Below are 25626 nucleotides of genomic sequence, written 5' to 3' on the forward strand. Positions count from 1 at the left end.
AATCCCATCTTTTGAGTACTGCAAAGAGATATGGCCATTCCATCATGTCGAACGCCATGGTGGCACACAAGGAGACCAGTATTGCATGCTCTTGGATAGTTGCCCCTCTTCCCAACACCCCATGCACTCTACACAGATTCAAGGCAGTGTTCCGATGTGGCATAAAGCAACTAGCAGTACTTTTGTCATTGCGGGCAAGGTTTGACTAAAAGCTCGACAGAGTAACAGATGGGCTCTTTGTGGGCAAGGGGGTTACTGGATTGTTGCAGGCCTTGAAAATCCTGCCATGCCAGCTGTCGCCTACAAAAGTCACTGCCACATGCTTCTGCATTGGATCAAAGCTGGGGGGGACTGTGAGTTTGTGACACAGTGGCCATCAAAAAGCTGGGGGAAGCAGAACAAGGAAAAGGCAGGGGACAGGTTGGTTATTTCGTGTTGCGACTCCCTTTTCACTGCTTTGCCAGAGGAGCATGGGATGTTAGAACATAGCAACAAATCAGGGGTGTCCTACAGGACTCACTATTAAGGAAGGATAAACATGCAGAATAAGAGACCTGGGGTTTCCTACTGGATATCTTAAAGCAATTAATTGGTCCCTCTTACGGTCTATGATGTTACTAGGGATTCATGAGATCAGCCCTGTTACGGATAGAAAGACCTGCAGAGTTTGTCAAGGCGTCCGAGCAAATCTAAAGGCTTTGGAGCATGATAGCAGGCTGAGGTACACCAGACATTTCAGGAGGAGCAGTCCCTTTCTCCATCTTCACTTCAGACACCAAAGCAATTCTAGCAGAAGGGGTTGAATGTAAAGTGTTAGAGAGTCATTACCATCCCTATCCCTCATCCTCATCACAGTTCTAAGGGGTATCACCTGCATATAAAGTACGCTTCATACACTAACTGGTACTGGTGCTAGAGAGACGATACAATAAAGGTACCCAACAGCCATTTTTATTGAATACTGTGGATGTCATGAGATCTCCCGTAAAACCATTTGCCCATGTATGAAGAACTACAACAAGAATGTACAAAGTCTACCGATTTCTAATGTACCTTTGTTTAAAACTTTGCAAGGTTGCAAAGGTTTAAAAAAAATAATAAAGGACAGCTTTATCTGCCCTTTTTGATCATAGGAAGTCAAGGCAAACAAAAGATTCACACATTTGCTAAGGTTTTCCACCTTCATCTGACTATGCTGGCAAACCTTTACACTGTGCCCTTCCCTATACTACACATCCCACCCTCCAACTATTATGGAATGTAAGATAGGAATTAGCTAGTTGGGGATGAATTGGCCCACTTCTTACCATGGCCAAACCAGTGGTCAAAGTGAGAGGGATCGGCAAGGCACTGTGTGCCCCTACTTTTTTAATTTAATAAAATCCGTACCGCTACTTTTTCATTTAAAAAATGCGTCCGAGGATAGCAGAAATAGCCAGGGCCTATAGATATGGCTCAGCCGTTCGTGGAGGGGTCCGTGGGCAGAGAAGAAAGTCTCTTTCTTCTTGCCCAGAGAACAAGGACAATGTCCACTTCTCCTGCTCTGCCGCTGTCAGCTGACCCCTCTCCCTTTCTTCCTCTTATTCCTTCTCTTTCTGTCTCGCTTCTCCTCACTTGCTGAATGAAAATCGTGACTTCAAAAAACGGCTCTTACCCTCTCTTTCCTCTCCTTTCCTTCATTCATTTCCCAGCAAAATGGATCCAAAAGAGAAAGAAAAACTTTTACTGGAATTTTCGCATTTTCTGACATTTTACTATTCCAAAGTACAGCCTCGGGACGGAGATAAAAAAGGTTCAAAACATGAAAAATAAATAAAGCAAGACAGAGTGGTCACAAAGTAGCCAGATTGGTTTTTATTCACACCCAAACACATTAGCGCCACTGTACAGAGTTTGCCAGTGTAGCGCTAGTTTTCTCATCTTTCTTTGAACAGCATTGTTTTCCCCTGGGGGGGAAGTGCACCCTTCCTGGAGGTACTGATACGTGGAGTGGACAACGTTTAATATCATCCTTATCAGCTGTGATCCTTATAGTAGTTTATAAAATGTGTTAAGAGATGTAGTCTTTTTAAACCAGACTGCTTATATTTTGTAAAGATATAAGCAATGGACATTGAAACGCATCCCTTCTGGGCACTGTAGTCATGTCCTTAACATTTCAGGCACAAATACTCATTGATTTCTGAATAATGAATGTAAAAGTGTAACGGTAACCATGTTGTTCCTGCTTATATTTCACATGCATTACTTAATCTTGCATTTCCTATGAGTGTTTTCTTTTTCCAGGATATTATAACTTTTTTTTCCAGGCAGCATATTACTCTTGTCTAGTGCATAATTTGAACTGAGTCACATCCAGGTGTTTATAGTGGGGCACAATTGGTTGGAGTTGTAACTGAAGGCAGTGCAAGTTTCTCTCAGTGGGGCAGAATGGCGGGGGAGAGGATGTGGCACAATGGCCAGAGCTACTGAATTTGAACTAAGGACACAGGTTCAGCCTTCATGACTGATCAGTCCACTCTCCTGAGGGATTTCATTCCCATCCTAGACCTTAGAAGGCCCCGCTAGACCTTAGAATCCCTGGTGTGTTAGCACCAGCAGGTGTACCCTAGCGGTGTCAAGTGTGAGTTAACCATGAAGGTCTGTCCACCACAATCCCTTCACCTACAGTCTTGCGGGCGGGCCTACGAAGCAGCACAACCTAGAGTAACAGTGACTCTGTCACTGAGGTCACAGGACCCTTGAGGCCATTCCTCCTCATCCATTAGTACCTCCATTGGCCTTGTTTCAGCAGTAGCAGTGCAACTCACCAGGGATCGGCAATGCAGAATTTGCACGCACACCAACTTAAGTTCGCAAACTTCACAGTCTCTCTGCTTCATGCACAAGCATGTTTAACATGTGCTGCTTGCTTTGGGGCCACTGGAATTCTGCAGCTATGGAGAACAAAATTATGTCCCAGTGTTGACTAAATTATGCAGCAAAAAAAAGACTGTAGCGTAATGCTGTACATTTTCTGATACTTTATTATTTTGACATTTTACACTTGCTAATTAGTCTCTGCAAAGATTTTGCCTCATTAGTTCCAGTGTAATATGCAAATGCAGCAGTGAGAAAGGTGCCACTTTACAGCAACACAATCTTGTCAAAATCGTCAGATTATGCAGCCAATTATGTATTATGTGGCTAATATGGCAGAACCATAATTAGGTGGAAAACATTTGCAAACTAGGATATTTTTCAATTCATGTTTGAACTGCTCTTGTGGAAAAAGGGAGGAGAAGTGCTAATGACAGAAACTGAACAGCTCAGAGACAAACAGCTAGTGAATGTACTTTTAAGCATATTAGGTACGTTTTGTGATTTGAAGCGAATCCTACTTTGTGAATGCATTTTAATGTCAATAACTCATAATAATTCTTAAATAAACATGTATATCCATTGGTTGAGTTAAATAATGTAATAAGCTGTAATTGGTGAGTGAAATGCCCAAAAAATACAGCATTTTTTGATGTTGTGCTCTTTCTGGCCACACATCTGACTCCGCCCTCTGATCCAATCCTAAGGTTATTCCCGCCCTCTGATTCTCTGCCCACAGTGCCCCTATTTCCCCCCCCCCCCCACATAGATCACTGGGCGTAACACAGCCCCCCGCAGCCCCTGCGGTGCATGGGGGCCCAAGCTCCAGGGGGCCCCCTCGGCACTGCACTCTGGTCGAGAGATCCAGATTGAGCCTGGAGGAGGCCCCTCTTCGTACCATGCAGGGAGACCCCCTCAATTTTCGTTATGACAGTGAGTCTGGGTCAAACACGGACCTAACATTAGCACCCAAAGGAGGAAAAATGCAGTTCACCCAGGCACATGGACCCAATTCACAAGGTTAAATCTAGAGGTGGAAAATTCCACAAAATCAAATTGATACCTAAATGTAAATCTCAGTTTGTGATTCAACCACTCTGGGAGAAGATTTTAGCTTAGTAATAGCGGTGCTTAGTAATAGCGGTGCTTACTTGAAGGTGTGAGGACCTGCAAGGCTCATGATTTTATATGATTCCCTTGTCGTTTCCAGCTTTCAAAGGTTTTTATACCTTTTCTATCAAAAGGCATTTATTGGCAGTTTTTGTTTCAATACGCTTTGGTCGGAGGACGCACTGTCTCAATATCCGTAGTCCTTCTCTCTTTTTTTATAGTAAATTTCAGCCTGTTTGAACTGCACTGCTACTGGACTTAATGAGGGCTGGGGGGTGGTGAGGTGTTGAGAATCTTTGCTGAATTGCAACTGATGCCCTTTTGAAGGTGTGTTTTTCTATCTTCAAGTCCCTCTCTGTGCCCTTTCATTATTTTCCTTTGCTCCTCCAACTTTGCAGTAGATAGCCCTATTTTTCTTCCACCCATTGCTACTCTTTACATTTACACCTAAAATGTAGGATAATGCTTATCAGCGGACAACTCTTCAGGTGAAAGACAGAACCAGTCTAGCTGGTACATATGTACATGAGTAGTGCTCCATGAGTACCACTTCAGTACTCATAAACCTGTTCTTTACATTGAGCTCACTGTTTTTTCCATATACAGGGGCATCATGCTCATGACAGAGCATTACTTGCATCGAAGAAGCTCAGAATTTACACCAATAACCCCAGTTTTAATTAATTTTGAATTGTGGCTTTATAGCTAAAAATTAAGCTGCTATTTCCTATGAAGCAAAAACCCAAAATAGCACATGTTTAGGTGTCTGTAAACTCTTGCTTTATTATATCCACACTACATGCACCAAAATGCCAATGTCTACAAATAAACCCACAAACTGTACAACCAACACGTCTGCAGAATAATTTACAGAGAACAAGAAATCAATAATTTACTTTTAACATTTCATGCGCACATAATTACTGAACTGCCTCCAAAATAAAGTAGTATTGAGCTATGCCACCTCTTTCACGTATGCGCCTTTCACTTACCGGGTAGCCTTCTGTTTTCTTCTGACACCATTTGAGTAGAGCGTTCCTCTTCGAGCCGCCATACTCTCGAGCCAGAGCCGCCAGGGGGTCTTTTCTCTCCACACTGCCCCAAAGAAAAAAGCACGACTTTATTTATACTACTATTATAAAGAGAGAACTTTAAAGCTTCGAGGCGGGTAAACTCAAGAACTACAGCACCAATCAGAACACACAATACACCATTGTAAAGGGTAGGTTCAGCAGATGGACATAGGCTATATATCGGGACACCATATACATTAGAAGGGGAAAAGAACATAGAGGGGTAAAGTAGTCCCTTGTGGGCGTTGTGAACTACAGTGGACGTGTCGTGGGCGTCATTGTAAACTGCATTGCCACGGACCGTCAGTGTGGGCGTCATCAATGGAGGCGTATCCTGCGTAAATGGCCGCGACCTACAAATGAAGCGCAACTTTACACATATTGACGTCTAAAAAACAACATAAGTTACCGAAATGATGCTCAACGTTATTAGTATGCCACTGAAGCGCCGCCGCTTTCTACGCAACTTTACACATATCGGCGTACAAAAAAAAACATTACTTAACGGAATGATGCACACCGTAAAAAACATTACTTACCGGAATGATGCACAACGTTATTAGTATGGCACTGGGAAACACTAAATGTACGCCCAATAACATTACGAGAAAAAGGGGCGCAGCTAACAACAGGAAACGCATAACAACAAACCTTTTGCAGGATTGGAGCCACGTAATACCAATGATCAATGTGGACGTGAACAATGGGGCGGGTTTGGCATGTCAATAATATAGGTGGATTACGGAAACATTGAGGGTCCGCACGGACGTCAACTTTTCACTGTTTTCAAATACCATTACTTTTCTAATCCGAACGGCTCCATCACACCCCAAAAACAAGAGACGCAGAGTAGGGACTAAAACACGAAGACAGACTGACAACACAGATGCGCTCTAACAGGCACTCGAACACGCACACACAACAAAGGGGATAAACTTACAGACAAGACTGAGGCGTACTACAAGGCACGCAGAGTAGGGACAAAAAGACGAAGACAGACGGACAACGCAGAGGCGCTCTAACAGGCAATCGAACACGCACACACAACAAAGGGGATAAACTTACAGCTCCTCATTCATTGCACCTATCAACCCACAAACAAAACAAGGACTTGATAAAAACAACAATGCACACACAAGGACATATAAAAACAGGAAACGCACACCAAATAAAAGCTGACATCGAAAAACACCTTACACACATACTTTTTCAAGCCCGGACAACAGCACCAATCAAAACACCCAATACACCATTGGAAAGGGTAGTTTCAGCAGATGGACATAGGCTATACAGCACCACACCATATACATTAGGGGGGGGGAAGAACGTTAGGGGGAAAAGTAGTCCGTTGGGGCATGGGCGTATTCATACAGTGATATGAACGCGACTTGCGAGAGGGGCAATGCCGTGTGGGCAGGAGCGCGGGGAGGAGCGGCCAGGAGCGCGGAACCGGAACCGACACCAAACAGAGGCGTGTGGCTGATGGCGTTAGGGCATACAGGCTACATGGGACCTGCCAAGAGGTGAGAGCGGCCAGGAGCGCGGAACCGACACCCGACATCAACATGCCCAGGGGTGCAAGAATGATGCTGGAGTGCCCGTGTCCGGGGTGTGCGATGCTGGTGAGTACCTTTCACCTCACAAAGCCTACCCGGACAACGTCGGGACGGGCTGCTAGTTACATGATAAAGCGAAGCCCAATGAACTGGTTAATTATTGATTATTTGACATTGGTGGGGATAAGGGACGGGTGGGGTGGTCGCGCAGGCTCTCGGACACTTGGGGGACTTGCTTTTCGAACGGCTAGAGTGGTCGACCTCGAAGCTGGGGAATCAGGTTCGGGTCTCTGCAGGGACGCTCAACAGCCTGTGATTCTGGGCAAATCACTTAATCTCCTCATGCCGTAAATGTGTCCATCTGTAACTATCGGTGCTCATGGAAAGCGCTCTGATACATTTGGGTCACGCTATATAAACCTCCCCCCACCCCCCGCCCCCCCCAAAAAAAGGAAATTGAGAAGTACTGACACCCACTCTTGAGGAATGGCGAAGGGGAATAGATCAATGTACACTTGCCGAGGAGAGTGTGCATAGAGTTGCGGGTGCCCTGCTAATTGTCTTAAGATATGGTTGACATGGCGGTGGCCGGGGAAAGTCCATAGCCCTGCATGAAGAGACTAGCCAGACTGGTGGATGACCTCTAAGCTGGTAAACGAGGGTGGTGCGGTTGTCTATTTTCATTTAGTATATGGATATAAATACACCAAAACTATCTGTAGCCACGGGTATTTGTGGACTGAATGTCTTGAAAAAGGCATATTAAAACATGTTATCAAAAATTATTAGAACTCTGTTTTATGGTGTACATACTTTGACATTTCTGTCTATATTTATTTTTTGTCGTCTTAATGGCACTTAGCCATACTTTATTGAAGATTCAACACACACCTGTTAACCTCTTGAATCAAGAATGCTGGTGAAGTCAGGTTTTAGAGGGATACCACAAAAGGGAATGAATCATTTTCATAGGTTGATATAGGTTTGAAAAGTGGGTAATCATGCTACCAGAAGTAAAAAACACAGAGGGTGTCATCTGCCAAATATGCAACTAGCATAATCCCACATTAATGCAAATGATACATGTTCAAATACACTTCTTTGAAGAATTTATTAGTGCACTAAGTAGCCGTAAATAATAAAAACAATGCATTCACCTGAAACATTAGTTTAGTAGTAATATCACGTGTGGACATATTATGCTATTTAAGCTTCAATAGAAAATGTTATACCAATTTTAACTACCTATTCTGTTTTTTTTCTTTTTTTGCTATTTCTTTCAGATATAATAAAGTGCATATACAAAGTTTATAAAGTGCATATAAAGTTGAATAATATTCATTAAGCAAATTCCTTATGGATATAATAAAGTGCTTAATGCAAATAAAGAATAGTGTCAAAATGACTCCAACACTCTATAATAGCAGAATGAAAAGATACTTCAACAATAAAGTACACCAAGCCAACAGTGATGTATTCAATCAACCTGGATTAGCTCAACTGATACCATGGCATAATAAAGAAGAACTGTGGCCCCGACCTCAAGGACATATAACATTAATTCATATTTAATACCTACAGTACCTCATAAACATAATAAAGTGTGTGTGCGTGTGCAAAACCAACTAGTATCTAAACATCATTCAACTATAAAGTGCACATACCAGTAATGATATTTTCATCTTGCTTGTCTGTAGCCCATTAAACAAGCATTAAAAATGCAACAGGTCTCGCCTTTTCTTAAGTTAAAGCCATTTGTTTTGCTATACAATATCATGAGCAAAGCAAATGGCTGTAACTTAATCAAAGGCAAGACCTATTGCATTTTCAGTGCTTGTTTAAAATTACATTGCAACTGGGGTTTGTCTCTTGTCAGGTGGAGCGGGAGCTGGTGTGCTTGAGGAGGGAAATGGGGACCGGAAAGGACCACTTTTGCGATGGGGAGTGAGGGGGCTCATTAGAGGGTACTGAAAAGGGTGCAGCACTCAGAGTAAGGGACGGGGGTACGGAGTGGTTGTCCAAGGAAGCGGGGATTCGAAGACCAACGGGGTGCCGGCAAGAGAAACCGGGGCTGGGGCAGGAGGCCAGAGTAGAAGGGAGCTGCACTCCAACGGCACCTGGAACAAGACACCTCTGACATGGTGTCATGGATCTTGGGGAGTCTGAGACCTTACATAAACCCTAGGCCACTTCATTTGCGAACCTATGGTAGCTAAGAACAGGTCAGAGATATAAAACAAACACTTGAATTTCATTGGAGTAAATTGGATTAAATGGGCATAGGAAATTAACCAAGCCCAGACCAGAACAAGGCCCTCAGAAATACCTGTTATCCTCCGTTGCCCTCTTTCGTGAGGTATTTCAGGGCATGGTCTTTGCAAGTCCCCCCAGGCTCCACTATGCAACACCATGGACCTCACACATGGCATCATAAATTTCCTCTCGGAGATTATATGCATATTTAAGCCTGCAATATCATAGTTAGCAACCAAATGTACTTGCATAGCTTGTTAAAGGAAGAAAGGCTACCTTCACAGAGTTGATGCTTGGTTTGGTTTTTTACGCGACTTCTTGGCCTAGTCTTCATAGACTTAGTCTGCTAGAGATAAGAGTGACCCCTTCCAGTAGCTGCTGACACAGAAAAGGGCCTAGCAGACAGTGTCTTCCAGGATGAGCCAAAAGGAGGAAAAAAGCCCAACGGGCAAAAATGTAAAACAAGCATTTGCAATGCAATAGGTCTCGCATTATGAAAGTTTGAGCTATTGGTCTTGTAAATGACAATTTTTTTATTTATGTGTTGATTTTGAAAATAGCTAAATTAATAGCTTTGTCATTTTCAATGCCAATAGTTATAACTTTCGCACATGTGACGACTATAGCATTTGTAATGCAACATGTTTTGTATTTACGTGACTTAGATGTATTGATATTACAAATAGCAACGGCGTTTAATTTTTTTAAATAATTAATACTTAAATAAAAGTGATTGTAATTTATATTGGCAATAGCTTAAACTTTTGTAAATAACGTTTGTGAAGATTATGTTCAGTGTATTTTATTGTGATGAAAATCCAAGAACAGAAGTGAAATAACATCTTTTTGTGACATTTGTAATAAAGCTTGAAACATTGAGAAAACATAATTGAACCAGTTGTTGTTGAATGGTTGCACAGATTGATGCTGTGGTGGTGCTGAGTGATGCTGTGGTGGTGCTGAGTGATGCTGGGATTGCGCTGAGTGGTGCTGTGGTGGTGCTGAGTGGTGCTGTGGTGGTGCTGAGTGATGCTGTGGTGGTGCTGCTGAGTTCTCTCTTCAACTGCACTCTGCAACTGCACTCTGCAACTGCACTCTGCAACTGCACTCTGAATCTGCACTCTGAATCTGCACTCTGCACTCTGCAACTGCACTCTGCAACTGCACTCTGAATCTGCACTCTGCAACTGCACTCTGAATCTGCACTCTGAATCTGCACTCTGAATCTGCACTCTGCACTCTGAATCTGCACTCTGAATCTGCACTCTGCACTCTGAATCTGCACTCTGAATCTGCACTCTGAATCTGCACTCTGCACTCTGAATCTGCACTCTGAATCTGCACTCTGCACTCTGCACCCTGAATCTGCACTCTGAATCTGCACTCTGAATCTGCACTCTGAATCTGCACTCTGAATCTGCACTCTGAATCTGCACTCTGAATCTGCACTCTGCACTCTGAATCTGCACTCTGCACTCTGAATCTGCACTCTGAATCTGCACTCTGCACTCTGAATCTGCACTCTGAATCTGCACTCTGAATCTGCACTCTGAATCTGCACTCTGCACTCTGAATCTGCACTCTGCACTCTGCACTCTGCACTCTGCACCCTGAATCTGCACTCTGAATCTGCACTCTGCACTCTGCACTCTTGAATCTGCACTCTGCACTCTGAATCTGCACTCTGCACTCTGCACTCTTGAATCTGCACTCTTGAATCTGCACTCTTGAATCTGCACTCTTGAATCTGGACTCTGCACTCTGAATGTGCACTCTGCACTCTGAATCTGCACTCTGAATCTGCACTCTGCACTCTGAATCTGCACTCTGCACTCTGAATCTGCACTCTGCACTCTGAATCTGCACTCTGAATCTGCACTCTGCACTCTGAATCTGCACTCTGCACTCTGCACTCTGAATCTGCACTCTGAATCTGCACTCTGAATCTGCACTCTGAATCTGCACTCTGAATCTGCACTCTGCACTCTGAATCTGCACTCTGCACTCTGAATCTGCACTCTGAATCTGCACTCTGAATCTGCACTCTGAATCTGCACTCTGCACTCTGCACTCTGAACTCTGAATCTGCACTCTGAACTCTGAATCTGCACTCTGAACTCTGAATCTGCACTCTGAACTCTGAATCTGCACTCTGCACTCACAATCTGCACTCTGCACTCACAATCTGCACTCTGCACTCACAATCTGCACTCTGCACTCACAATCTGCACTCACAATCTGCACTCTGCACTCTGAATCTGCACTCTGAATCTGCACTCTGCACTCTGAATCTGCACTCTGAATCTGCACTCTGAATCTGCACTCTGAATCTGCACTCTGCACTCTGAATCTGCACTCTGCACTCTGAATCTGCACTCTGCACTCTGAATCTGCACTCTGCACTCTGAATCTGCACTCTGCACTCTGAATCTGCACTCTGCACTCTGAATCTGCACTCTGAATCTGCACTCTGAATCTGCACTCTGAATCTGCACTCTGAATCTGCACTCTGCACTCTGAATCTGCACTCTGCACTCTGAATCTGCACTCTGCACTCTGAATCTGCACTCTGCACTCTGAATCTGCACTCTGCACTCTGAATCTGCACTCTGCACTCTGAATCTGCACTCTGCACTCTGAATCTGCACTCTGCACTCTGAATCTGCACTCTGCACTCTGAATCTGCACTCTGCACTCTGAATCTGCACTCTGAATCTGCACTCTGCACTCTGAATCTGCACTCTGAATCTGCACTCTGAATCTGCACTCTGAATCTGCACTCTGAATCTGCACTCTGAATCTGCACTCTGAATCTGCACTCTGAATCTGCACTCTGAATCTGCACTCTGCACTCTGAATCTGCACTCTGCACTCTGAATCTGCACTCTGCACTCTGAATCTGCACTCTGCACTCTGAATCTGCACTCTGCACTCTGAATCTGCACTCTGAATCTGCACTCTGAATCTGCACTCTGAATCTGCACTCTGAATCTGCACTCTGAATCTGCACTCTGAATCTGCACTCTGAATCTGCACTCTGAATCTGCACTCTGAATCTGCACTCTGAATCTGCACTCTGAATCTGCACTCTGCACTCTGAATCTGCACTCTGAACTCTGAATCTGCACTCTGAACTCTGAATCTGCACTCTGAACTCTGAATCTGCACTCTGCACTCACAATCTGCACTCTGCACTCACAATCTGCACTCTGCACTCACAATCTGCACTCTGCACTCACAATCTGCACTCACAATCTGCACTCTGCACTCACAATCTGCACTCTGCACTCACAATCTGCACTCTGCACTCTGAATCTGCACTCTGAATCTGCACTCACAATCTGCACTCACAATCTGCACTCACAATCTGCACTCTGCACTCTACATATGGTATGTTATGCTTACATACGTTCCATATATTATCCATGTATATGCCACATTTAGTTAAGAATATATTTTCTGTTTAGTTACATTACTTTGTTTGTATACCCTTTTATGCTGCTCTAAAGTTATTTCAATGGGTGAAATGCGGAGCCTGGGTAGCAGGAAGGAGAAGATAAGAGAGTGCATCGAGTGCGGACTTGTGAGCAAGCGCCTTAAGCCATCAGGATGCTACTTCAAGGCACGTAGACAGGGTCGTAATACCCAATGATACTCGTAAAGGTAGCTACAAAAAATGGCGTTAGGTTGTGCACACACCCTGCAAAGATGCGGGTAGCGCCTGAAGTCACAAGTTGAACCTGGTGTTGTTCGCTACAATAGACGATAGTTATCAGTGAGGTTTGTTCCACCATGAAACGAAAGTTGGCTGCCGAGAGTAACAAGGCAGTGCTGGGAGGGGGGCTGCGCACCAACTGAAGTGCTCTGGTTGCACGGCCTGCGGCCGTGTGAAGTGTTATCAGTGAGGTTTGTTCCACCATGAAACGAAAGTTGGCTGCCGAGAGTAACAAGGCAGTGCTGGGAGGGGGGCTGCGCACCAACTGAAGTGCTCTGGTTGCACGGCCTGCGGCCGTGTGAAGTGATAAGCCTTTGAAGTATGTCACGGCGCCTGAGGGGAGAGCAGAGAGAAGAGAAGGCTCGTGCGGGCAGAAAGGACGGCCGTGGGAGGTGGGAGGAGAATTCGTCATGGCTGGGGAGGGGGAGGAGAAATTAAAGTAAAGGCTGTGTTTGCGGGGAGAGAGAGGGGAGGTGCTGGTGTGGGAGGAGTGCTGCTACGGCCTGGGGGAAGCTGGCTGGGGAGGGGGAGGAGAAATGAATGTAAGCTGTGGGGAACAGAGTTTATGGCCCAAAAGCGCGTGCCTGTGGCCACGTGAACTTCAAGAAAACCGCAAGGAACGAAGCCCTTGGTTTGACGAGGATTTCGAGCACTTGAATTCTCGCTCCTCAATGCGCTTGCGCGCATTGTAGGTCAAGAGACCTAAAAATAATCATAGGTGTCGCTGGAAGCCTGAGATGACTTTACCCCAGAAGACGCCGAGCACTGAGCTGGGGATAAGCAGAGTACAGAGGAATAATGGAAAGCAAGACAGACAGGTTTCAGGAAGAAATCCAAGAGCAAGAAACTTGATGAACAAGTACTCGAAACATTGCAAAACAAAGAGTAGAAAAAGTCACCCCCTTTAATAAGCCAGGAAACGGGTAGTCGTGTCAACTCCATATTGACTTGGGAAAGACTTTCAATAACTAATAAACCAGTGGATCATAAAGTGAATGGGTGAGATGGGGAATGTTTGGGAGGGGCTGTTTCCATGAGGAGCAGGATTAGTACTGATTTGCATTAGATGGTCCTCTGGGGATGATTTATAGTTTGACAAACAGGGTAATCCATTGTAAGGGCAACAACAGAGTACCTTGTCTACCAAACTCAAGGTCTGCCTGCTTGATTTTGAGTTGTGTGGGCTTCAAGTTTTGTGCCAATAGTAAATTTTACACTGACAGTGTAAATGTCCTCAGACAGCCCGAGTAGGGGTGGTCAAAGATAAACCACCCGACTGTCTACCCAATTAAGAGTGGACGGTTGGATAGCTTTTTAACTGTACGTTACAGTACAAAAAGAAATGCTACAGTACAAAAAGACAAGAAAAATGACCCCACACCACCACCGAAGATAACTCCCATAGTGTGGTTTTAATTGGTTTTTTTTTATTTTTCAAAGATAAACTCCCGCTTTAGGAGTTAGATTTTGAAAATAAAAAACGTTGGAAAAGTTTGAGTAGTTTGAAACTGCCCGTGATGTTTGATGGAGCCATCCGTCAAACTTTCCTCACAGTGACTGGGACAGCCATGATGGCGGTTCCTGCCAATGTATAGAGCTGACCGGTGGAAATCTCCAGGAGTGGTTCGTCCATAGGGACAAGGGGGCATTGACCCCCTAACCTCCCCACTGCATCACAGAAGTTCATTGGGAGGACCTGAGGCTGTGTCATCTGAACTGCGCATGTCAGGTTGGCTGATTGGCTGGTTGTTTTGCTGTGGCTAGCCTGACATGCACAGTTCAGGCTTCTGCAATCAACAGCTAAAAAGCAGCTGAGAAGCAGAGGTACTGCCCGTAGGTCTCCGATGGAGATCATTGTTTGACTGCTCCAGCCAATCCTAGCAGTGCTTTTATGCTGTTTAGCATTGTAAGAAGAAACACAGCAGTGCTTGGATTGGCTTGGATGCTATTATCAAGCAGGGAAGCGGCCCGAGGCAGGCAGAACTTAGGGAGTATTTGCAGCTGAGCCAAACGTGTGCTGCAGAAAATCATCAAAGGGAAGTTTATTTTAAAAAGGCTTTATTTGATGTTTGATGAGCCCCATCACTGTTAAAATGTAGCAGCAGCCACTGGACATCCCTAAATGTTGCAGGAAGACTAAAGGACGAGTGGATGACGTAAAATCCTCCTCTGCCATCCTGCCTGCCTTAACTCCGTCCACCAAACCATGAATCAGTCCCTTTTTCTAGAGTAGCACAGTGAGCGAATGCCAGCCAAGTGAAAGCCAGTGGTTAGACTATCTGCAAGCATTCCTTCCATCACCTTTTGGGTTTTGATTGCCAGTACTATGCTTAGAAATCTGGGACTGGCACAGGTTTCCAAGCCAACTACGGAAAAGGTTTGTGAATTCTAAAAAGTAATACATTTGCACCTGTTCAAGTAATTTTTCAACTCCATCTTTTTGGCAAACCAGTCACATTATATATTTAAGTTCCTAATCCAAATAATGAACAAGTTAAAACCTCTTAGTAAAGTCAGAACGATGAGAATAATAACTCCGACATAGCAGACCTGATTCAGGGCCCCCAGACCCAACTTCCAAGTCAGAAAAGCATTTATTGCGGTGGTATCCCATCTCAAACAACCCCCACTGCTACGTCATTTTCTGTAGAATGGTGGGCGGGTGAAGAATCCTTAAGAGGAAGTCAGCTAAAACATTTTTCGCTCCAGGGATATATTCAACCTGAAAATGAAAGTCTTGTAACTTATATTGCCATCTCGCAATTCTGGCAGTAGCTCTACCACAGCCTTTGGTCGTGAAAAGATCAACGAGAGGGCGGTGATCAGTTCTCACAACAAAATTGGTTCCGTACACATATTTGCGAAAATATACAACACCCCACCAACATGCCAAGGTTTCCTTCTCCAATGTTGAATATTTTATCTCAGCACCACGCAACGGTCTTGATGCGAAAGCAATAGTGACTAGACCAAGTTTTTGCTTTTGCATAAGTACCGCACCAATCCCCACATTGCTAGCGTCGGTGACAATGATTGATTTACAATTGATGTCAAATGGAGATAAAGCAGGGGCAGAAGTAATGCACTTTTTAACAAAATTAAATTGATCTTTACAGTTGGAGTCCCAAATAAATTGTTGTTGATTTTTCATTAAATTTCTCAAATGAGAAGTTTTGTCAGCAAAAGAAGGGATGAATTTGGCATAGTACTCGGCTAGCCCTAAAAAGGACCTGAGTTGATCTTTGTTACTAGGTTCAGGTGCATTTTCGATAGCTTTAATCAAGCTCAACTTAGGAGAAATGCCCTTCTTGCTGATGGAATGCCCCAAATAATCTACAGAATCCCTGCAAAATTTGCACTTCTCTTTGGTGAGAGTAAGACCATTTTCTTGCAAAATTGATAAAACATTAAACAGAACTTCAGAATGTTCACAATCATCCTTGCCAAAAACTAAAATGTCGTCCTGGAAATAAAGGACATTAGATACATTTTTTAATAAGTTATGCATGACACGCTGGAATACAGAGGAAGCAGACACTAAACCGAAGGGCATCCTCTTGTACCTGTATGCTCCTTCAGTAGTAATAAATGATGTTAGGTGCTTACTATCGTCATGGAGGGCAATTTGATGGTATGCGTTAGATAAATCTAACGTAGTAAAAACTGAAGCATTTTTGAGTTTTGAGGACATCTCGCCAATGTTCGGAAGTGGATGTCTGTGAACCCAAACATTAGAATTTAAGTCACGCATATCAACACATAAACGAATCTTTCCAGTTGGTTTATGAGCTACGATGACAGGCGAAAGCCATTCAGAAGATTCAATTTCTTCAATTACATCAAGTTCACAGAGTCTTTGAAGTTCCTTTTTAACAGACTCCCTTAAAGACAGAGGAATGTTGCGTACTTTATGTACCTTAGGTACTGCGTTATGTTTCAAAATGATCTTGTGTTTAAAAAAATTTCATAAACCTAAACTGGAAGAAAAAACTTGAGGAAACAGGGTTTCCCATTTGTTAACAGGGGATACATCAACAGAATTAACAAAATCAGAATATCCCAAAACTTGGTCTGGATGGTTCGGATCAAGCTTAATCATCAAATCTCTTTGCTGTGGCCAACCCAATAAACACGAACCATCCTTATCAACATAGACTTTTGACATAATGGATTTACCTTTAAAAGATAAAATAGAGGAAAAATACCCAAGTACTTCAATTGGTTTTTTACTATACCCAAGCAACCTTATGTCAGAAGGTAGCAAAGATACATCTGGAAATAACTTTGTCACCTATTAAAGTGTGTCTTGCACCAGAATCTGCCATGACTCTTATTAGTTTGGAGCCAATTTGTAACATACAGTAAGGTGCATCCTTTTTTTCCTCTCCAATTTCATATACAGCAAGGAGGTCCTCATAGTCTTCATTGTCACAATCCACTACTTGAACATCTGAATATTTGATACGTCTAGGGTCAGAGTAAAAACTTTTAGGTCTGTTCCGACTCTTGCACATTCTAGAAAAATGGCCTCTAGATCTGCAATAATTGCAGACTTGACCCATTGCAGGACATCTTTTGTCTGTTGCGACGTGCCCAGGAAAACCACTCTTAAAACAAACTACTTCTTTTCTGAAACCTGAATTCATTGATGAGGTAAATGTTGGTTTGCTAGAAGAGTTTTCTACATGTTTCTTTCTGACAACTTGAACATCAGAAATTGCAGGTCTTTCCACAGAAGTTTGTTTCGACTTTTTTTCAGATAATTCTTTTATGCCTAATTTCATATCCTCAAAACGATGAGCAATGTCAATAGCCTTAGTGAGAGATAAGTCTTTCGCATCAAGTAACTTTTCTTGTAGTTTTACATCTGCTACATTATGTACTAATTGGTCTCTCACCATCTGATCGTGAAATTCTTGATAATTGCATTTGGCTGCCAGAATCCTTAAGTCTTTTACGAAGGAATCAATAGGTTCAATAGGTAATTGCTGCCTACTCAGAAATTTATGACGTGCCACAACCTCATTGACTTTTTTGATGAATTGTTTGTCGAGTTGCATGATGGCGTTTTCATAAACATCAGTATCTTCTTCAGACGAATTGTCTACAGCCAGAGGAGGGAGATGAGAAAGAACTTGTCTGCCTTCGGCGCCTAGAGAATGTTTAAGAATGGCAAGTTTACGCTTATCAGTATAATTCTCACCTCCAATCGCCTCAAGATATGCCTCAAACCCTTCACGCCATTGTTTCCATTCTAAAGGTGGTTTGCCTGGACTTGCCAAAAATGGGGAGGAGCATTGAAACTTTCCATGTTGATGGAATGTATATAATTGTAAAAAATTAATGACTTTAATTGGTTTGGTTAATTGTCTTTTAGTAGAAGAAATTAAAGACAAATTTTAGTAGAAGACTGGTGAATATTGTGATGTTATAAGCAATTGTTGTCCAAACACAAAGTCATGTTCTTGCGAAAGTCATTGTTTTAATACTCTATTGAGAGAAGGCAGATCATTATGACGTAAATACATTCTGATTGAAAGAAATCAGCCAGGAAATTCTTTGTGAGGTTGTCAATGCGTCATAAAGGAAACGTTGCTAAGTGACGCTTTGTTATGTATTTTGAGAATTCAGCCGATCTCAGTTGCGCATGCGTTATTAGATTGGACTAGAACGCACGCGCGCAGTTGGAAATGCTAAGCGCGAGGCTGAGCGCATGCGTCAACTCGCGCTGTCGTAGACTGAACGCGCATGTATCTTAAAAAGAGTTAAATTGGAATAAAGTCTCACCGCTAGAGTGGAAAAAGCGGGATTTTCAGGAATATGTGCAGGAATCCACAACTGAGTGTCCGATCGACACTTCAGGAAGAAATATTAGTTGATCTTCGTAACGGCAATCGTGATCTGGTTATTCCAGGGCTGCAGGCTCCCAAAACGCGTGGATGTGTTTCTCCATCGTCGCCAGTGAAGAATCCTTATTATTAATGAAATGAGGTACGCAGGAAAGTAGATAATTTACTTATTTATTCTGTGAGTACAGATCATGACTATAAGAGCCCACGCCAACCGTCGCACTGGAGTACTCGGAATCCTCTACACATAGAGCGCTCCGAGTTCCAGGAGCGAGTAGCTGTCACGAGCCCACACGAGGATACTACAGCGGGTCAACGGCTGCATCTGAAATGGCTGCAGTTACTATAGTCCTACTCATAAGTAAAGGATATTTGCACAGGCATTAAATGAATATGTAAAACTGCTGTACCAATGACAATAACTAGATGAAGAATAGCTGCTGCATTTACTCACAAGTGATACAGATGCTAAAAAATAAGTTTCAAGGACTTTATCCTCGGTGTGCAAAGGTAGGCATGTGTGTGATTGAAGTCTGGACAGCTGCCAATTATGTGTGCAAGTTGTTGATAGCCTTGTACTACAGCTGCCTGTGGTTTACCCAATTTGTGTGTGAGATAATTAGAAAAGGCTGCCCATGCTGTGTACTTGGTCACACAAATAATGCATTGCCGCTTGTCATTCTGAATACTTATTTTGAGTTAATGAGGATGTCGATGCTGCTGCTCTTTGTTGTAACTGGTAGGTGTGTGTGTGTGTGAGAGAGAGGGAAAGAACCTAAGCAAGCTTTTCTTGCTGTTGTATATGCTTGATCGGTTTCTTGTGAAATGTGCAGGAATTCTTCATGGTTGATGTTGAGCCATACTTGCATTCCTGCTGTGTTTGTTTTGTGTGTGAGCGAGAGAGAATCATGCAATGCAGTAGCTCGTGGTCTACCAGGTATTTGTATTTCAGTGAAGCTTTCATTACCATTGACCACGTTGCAGCTTTCTTTACTGCTTTGTCTGCAGCACCTTTTCTGAGTGGGGGGAAGTTTGCCTTGCTTCTGGTCATGAAGTTACAGCTATGTCTATGTGTTCCTAAGGACCGAAAGCAACTTTTCTACATTAAAAAAATGTTGGTTAGGTGCGCTACAGAAGTACCATACTTACAATACTTGTTCTATGGCCTTGTGCTAACCCCTAACATTTGTGTGTAATATATCCTAAAGCCAACACCGTCCATCTGTCTCATAGGTATACTGGCGATAATAACTGCAGCACAATAAAAGAAAAAATCTATTAATCACTTTATTGATAAACATAAATTTAGGCAAATCCTATAACAGTACAAACCTACCCTATTAAGATGCTACAAATATTAATTGTGAAAATGTACACAAACCTGACCAGTTTTAAGCACATTACTACAAGTAATGCCTTAATTTCTAAACTACCATGACACTGTAATGCTTCTTAAGGAGACCAACACTGTGTAAGGCTGAAAGACGTGTTGGGTTGTTACAGTGATGGAAAGAATAACCAGTATCATCAGAAAAAGAGCAGCAACACTAAATGATATTCACAATACTACTAATAAGGACATTGTTTAATAATAATGCTACTGATAATTATACATAGGAAGAAGCGGTACCCTGCCAGGAAGCATCTGGGGTAAGCGGGAACAGCTGTCTATCATGCGCAAAATTACTAAATCAGAAAATAATATGTCCACAGAAGAGATTAAAACAAAAAACAAAATATGTAATATCTATTGAGTACAAAGGTCCTTTTAATTCTTGCTTTGTGATTCAAGACATGGAGTCAGCGGATGGCAGTAATGTGCCGCCCGCGGATATTAATAAGGCTCTGATGGAATATTACAGCGATGGATACACGGGCAGCTCTCATTAGGGGAGGGCAGATTCAGGTGTGAAAAAACGCTTTACCTCCTTCACATGGATTTTAATGCTCACTACAGCAAGAGGTTGAGTGCCACATTACTGTAATGCTTCGGCTTTGGGTTTTAGTGCCGATGGTTGCAGGGGGTAGGCACCGGCATTCATTTGTGGCTGCCAAGTCTTATTTTTCATCATGAGATTTTGAGCAAGAGAGAGAAAGGCAGCGAAGGCAGAACTGAGGAGGAGGGGAAGAAACATAGCAAAACAGTGACAACAGGAGTGAGCAGGGATGAAAGGGATCCTGCAAGAGTGAGCTAAAGAGACAGGTCGGGATTGGTTATTCTGAACCCAGAATCTCTCCCTATTAACTCCAGGAAACTCGTGATGAGGCCCAAGGCTCAGGCTTGGCTCGGGGGTACAATTTGTTGAGACAGTTTCAGCCCTTGAGAGTGAAACATTCCGTTACATTTGAATATAGCCACATACTGGTGAACCTTGACATCATGATGAATGGGGAATCCCTCAAAGGGATCCTGGGGTAAGTCGATAATCACAGGAGAGATGCTCGCGCATTCACTTTTTATGCAGGTTCCACTCATCACTTGGACTTGAGTGGGCCATCTGGATGAGTTGCTATTAGCTAAAGATATAGAAGAAGAAACTATAATATGTAATATTGAATCCAATGAGGCTTTAGAGAATACGGAGCGGTCCTCGATTGATGTCTGTTGAAGACCGTTGAGATATTTAGTAGAACTAGGAGCTGTGAGCCACCTTTGTCTGTGACTTCCAGGGCATTAACTGCAACTTAGATGGTCACCGCCTTGCTGTAACATGGCAGAAAACCCGAGTAGTAAATATGTATTAAGAGGTTGCTATTATTTTGCTTTAACTGGTAGATTACAGCGGCTTTCATTATGTTACTGAGGAGAGACAGATGAGTGACAGTTCAATAGTTTGCTTGATTAAGGGGGTTCATGGTTAGTTTGTTTAGTAGTATGAGTAGCTGTTCTGCTTTGAGTTCACTGGGTGAGTTTCATGAAGGAGAAGCCATGAATATGTTGAGACGGTGTACCGGTGCTCTTCCGTTGAGGTATTACACAGTGAGACATCGCACAATGTATATTTCGAATGAAGTGGCCTAACACTCTGGGAGGATGCCAGCAAAGCCTGTGCTTTAGAGCAGTTTGAAAGTGGTATGTGTATTGTATAATGGGATGGGAGGGTGGCTGTGGCCTGCTTGATGCTGAAGGTGCGGTGTTTGATGCACACTACTTTTGCAATGAAGAATTGGCCATGGCATCAATTGAGTTAAGTATTGATGTCTTTTGGAAGTGCACTGACGCAGAACTTGCCACCTTTGAAACATGTTATCCGTCTGCTTGAGGCCTCTGTGATCGGTGACATGTAATAAGTATCATTAAATGAGGAAATAAGATTTCTACAGGTGGGACAGAGATTTTAGCAGCGTTCAGTTCACTTGCAGTTGTGTTTTGGACCAAGTGTAGTCTTGCCCATGGATTGATTTTCTTTTTACCGTATATCAGAATGCAGAGGGTTTTGTTCCAGATATCTTAGCTTAAGCCTATGTTTCCAGGATGAGTGACATGGAGGGTGTCAATAATACCATTGGCAGTAGATAGATCTGTAGTTACCAGGGTGCTGAGGTCTTGAGTAAAGAAGTCATGGAATGAATGTAACAGCAAAACGAGTGTGCTGGAGACCCTAATACAAGCAAAGAAAGCAGGCTGCTCTGCCCCCAGTTTGGCTAGTAAAAGAGAACATTTTGATGCCGAAATGTCCTTATATGTCTCGGCCCTGGTGGCATAGCACCTGCTGTAACAGTGACAGCAATGCCACTGGAAAAGCAATGTGGTTTTAGGCAGTAGATTCATTTGGCCAATCCTCAGTTTGAGGAATGGCGTTCAAGGGACGGTGCCATGAGTAAGACCAGGTTGATCATACTGGGCTTGAAGTGTATTTCTTTGGCTACGTGTTGTGTAAAGAAAATCATGTCAAAGAAATTGAAGACCGCATCCTATGTTTTCTTAGTGGGTCCCTTGATAATTACTTGGAGCACAATTTGTGGATGTTCAAAACACCATGAGAGCACTTTACACAGTACAGAGTTGCACTGCTTTAAGATGAAAGAGGATCTAGAAGACTTTCTCAGTATTGGTAAAGCCTGGGAGGTGGCGTCGATTTCACCTTACAATCTCATGTCTGTACCACCTGTTTCATGAAAACTACCAATTGATAAAAGTTTTAGCTTTGGGGTTTTTAAATGCTAAAGGCATAATCTACATATGCGCGTTTGCACCACAAACAAAATAGCTGTTATCAGCACTTGGGATTATAATTATTCAGTAATCTTAATTATTGGATTTTCAGAAACACCCAGCTGACAACCCTGCAATTTTCACACACCAAAATATACCTCAATCAGAATGCCCACAGTTTGGTTAATCGGACATAGTGTTAATCCTCAATTTCAGGAGGCAATGTGTCCCCCGAGTTAAGGCACCTCCCAACACATCAAAAATCAAGAAATATATTCAATTAAGCAAAAGGGTCCACTCAATAACTAAATTCTAGATCAGCAGAATAATTAAGAATTTTATTACAAAATTCTAAAATAAGGCAATACAGAGTCAATGTCATAAAACTCTCAATGACTAGGACAATACAGAGAAGTGCAAAATTAGTCTAAGTCCCAAGAGGGCAGCAAAATCAAAATTGAAATGGACAACATTCCTTAGATCAGTGGTATTCAAACTGTGGGGCACGCCCCCCTGGGGGTCCGTGGCTGCATTCCCAGGGGGGCGCGAATGCGTATTCAACTATTTACTATTTGTCACACAGTGTGTCTAGCGCTTTGCTGGGGAGAACCTGGTTTCAAGTTACAACAGAGTGTCCCCCCCTTATAAACGGAGTGGCAGTGTGTGTGTCCTTCAGTGCGGCCCCCAGGCAGGCGAGGCACAATGTGCAACAGTCCTAGAGTAGAGTGCCACTCGGAGGCACCATCCCTCTGTGCGTGACATTGACGCCAGCCGCTAAAGAACCCCCCTTGCAAGGCAGCTCCTAAACGAAGCTGCCTTGCTAACAACGTGCTCTATGTCGAAGTGTGTGGGCCGATCATGACGAGTGCTTGAAGAGAGCGCACTCCTGCACGCACAATACTGGTAAGTGAGCTCAAAGGGCTTCAGCCCTCTCCCTCCCCCGTCCTGTGAGACAGATTCCCGGGCACACACACAGCCCCACCCCCAGTACTTCACAGGTCTTTAAAAGACCATTTGCTTGTTAATGAGGCTTCCTTGTTTTTAGGTCTCGCCTGTCGATGCGCATGCGCATCGAGCAAGCGAGACTATAGGGGCTCATCCAGACTTTATCTAACTTGCAAGGAATCGTGGCGATTCCTTGCAGTGCCCGTGACTTTTAAGCTCAATGCGCATGTGCATTGAGCTTAAAAGCGCGTGCACATGCCCCCAGCCGCCTGCCTTGCCTACTCTCTCTCACAGCCTCCCCCAGCTCCGCCCCCTCACTACTTGATTGCACGGCCGCTAGGCCGTGCCTCCCCTACTCTCCTCCCCCCTCCTCCTCTCCTCCCCTGCCTGCCTGCCGCTAGGCCGTGCCTCCCCTACTCTCCTCCCCCCTCCTCCTCCTACTGCCGTGTCGCACCTCTCCCCTCTCCGCCCCCTCCCCTGCCAGCCGTGTTACGTGTTCTGCTGCTTCCCCCTGTCCTGTCTCTCCTCCTCTCCCTCTCTATACCCTCCCCCTCCCCCCCACCACTCCCATCAAGTCCCTCTGGCCCTTCCCTCCTCCCCGGACCCCTCCTCCCCTGCCCCCTCCTCCCCTGCCCCCTCCACCCTTTCTTGTCTATTGCACTTCTCTGCCATCTGTCTTTTCTTGCGGAGTGATGCTGGCTTTCACAGCATGCCGAGCTGCTGCGTGCGTCCCTTCTACATTAACTGGCTCCTCTCTCTTCACCGACCACTTTGGCGATCGGCGTCCTGAAGCAGCAGGTAGAACAGTGTGAAACAAGCAACAGGGACCGATGCTGGGGATTAACCTTCCGCAGACCAAAGCCACCCGACCTGTATAACTCTGTGTCAGTGGTGCGTAGTGTCCTGTGGCCGCATCCAACACTTCCTGTGCAGTGCATATCTGCCCTGGTGAAAATACTTTCTCTGGGGAGTTTCCAGCAGTTTAATGGCTTCACTGGTATTTCCTAGGGAATGGGGCATTGCACAGGAGAGTGTGCCGTCGCCTTTCGGTATCTTTTTATGCGTCGTCCCGCCATGTACTATACTGTCCCCTTGCACACGTACAGTTATATGAGAAGGTGCTCAGCAGGGGTAGGCTGCATACATCCTTTTGCTGCCACTGCTCCGAATGCTAGTCTTCGTTCTCCCTGCTCCTCAGTTGCGGGGCTGTGCTCACACCGCAAACAGTGGTCATTAGAGCTCGGCCATACGTGTCAACGTTTGGGAGTAAGCGAGAGGGAACTTAAAGTTGTCCCAAATTGGTTTGCACGTTAACTTGCATTTAGCTAAATTCTTTGTTTCTTTATGGAATGCATTAAAATCGCCAATCAAAAGGATACACTTCTTTTCAACGTGCAGGCTTCAAGACAAACCAGCATTGGCCAGGTGATTATTTATGCAGCCCCTCACCCTCCAGGCTCATGCTGTGACAGCACACTCCTCCATCCCTATGGGCGCCCAATACTCTCCCCCTCCAGGCTTGTACTGCAACATTACACCCCTCCACTCAAAGACACTCCCACGCCCCTCCCCCCACGCACCCCCCATGAACATACTGTACCATTGCACTCTTCCATCCCAGGACACTCCCAGGTCTTCACCCTCAAGACTCATGTTGTGCATCACGCTCCGCCGTCTCTGGAGGTGCCCAAGCATCTCACCCTCCAATATGGCACTACGACGTCACACCCACCTTCCTCAGAAACTCCCTGGCCCCTGACCCTCCAGACTCTTACTGTGACTTCGTACTTCACCATCCTTGCAGGCGCTAAAGCTCCCCACACTGTGCCACCCCACGCCTCTATCCTAAGATACTTTCAGGCCCCAACTCTCCATTCTCATACAGTGTCATCATTCCCTCCAACACTGGACACTCCCAGTCCCCCAACCTCCAGTCTCATGCTGTGCCATCACACCCCTCCATCCACAGGTACTCACACGCCCCCCCCACCCTCCAGTCTAATACCGGTGCAGTCACACACCTCCGTCCCCAGGCACTCACAGACCCCTCATCCTCCAGTCTCATGCTGTGCCATCACACCCCTCCATCCACAGGTACTCACACGCCCCC

The 25626-nt window shown here is 44.3% G+C and overlaps 1 protein-coding gene across 2 annotated transcripts in view; it reads right to left on the minus strand.

Moving 5' to 3' along the window:
* The window catches only part of SPECC1 (sperm antigen with calponin homology and coiled-coil domains 1), a 1365024-nt gene that overhangs the window by 404047 nt on the left and 935351 nt on the right, over positions 1-25626 (minus strand). For both annotated transcript variants that reach the window (XM_078679993.1, XM_078679994.1), the window contains one exon: positions 4962-5064. In XM_078679993.1, coding sequence (XP_078536119.1) covers positions 4962-5064 — 103 coding nt within the window. The remainder of the gene's footprint in view (positions 1-4961; positions 5065-25626) is intronic.

Source organism: Lissotriton helveticus, chromosome 3_1, assembly GCF_964261635.1.
Source record: "Lissotriton helveticus chromosome 3_1, aLisHel1.1, whole genome shotgun sequence".
Taxonomy (NCBI): Eukaryota; Metazoa; Chordata; class Amphibia; order Caudata; family Salamandridae; genus Lissotriton; species Lissotriton helveticus.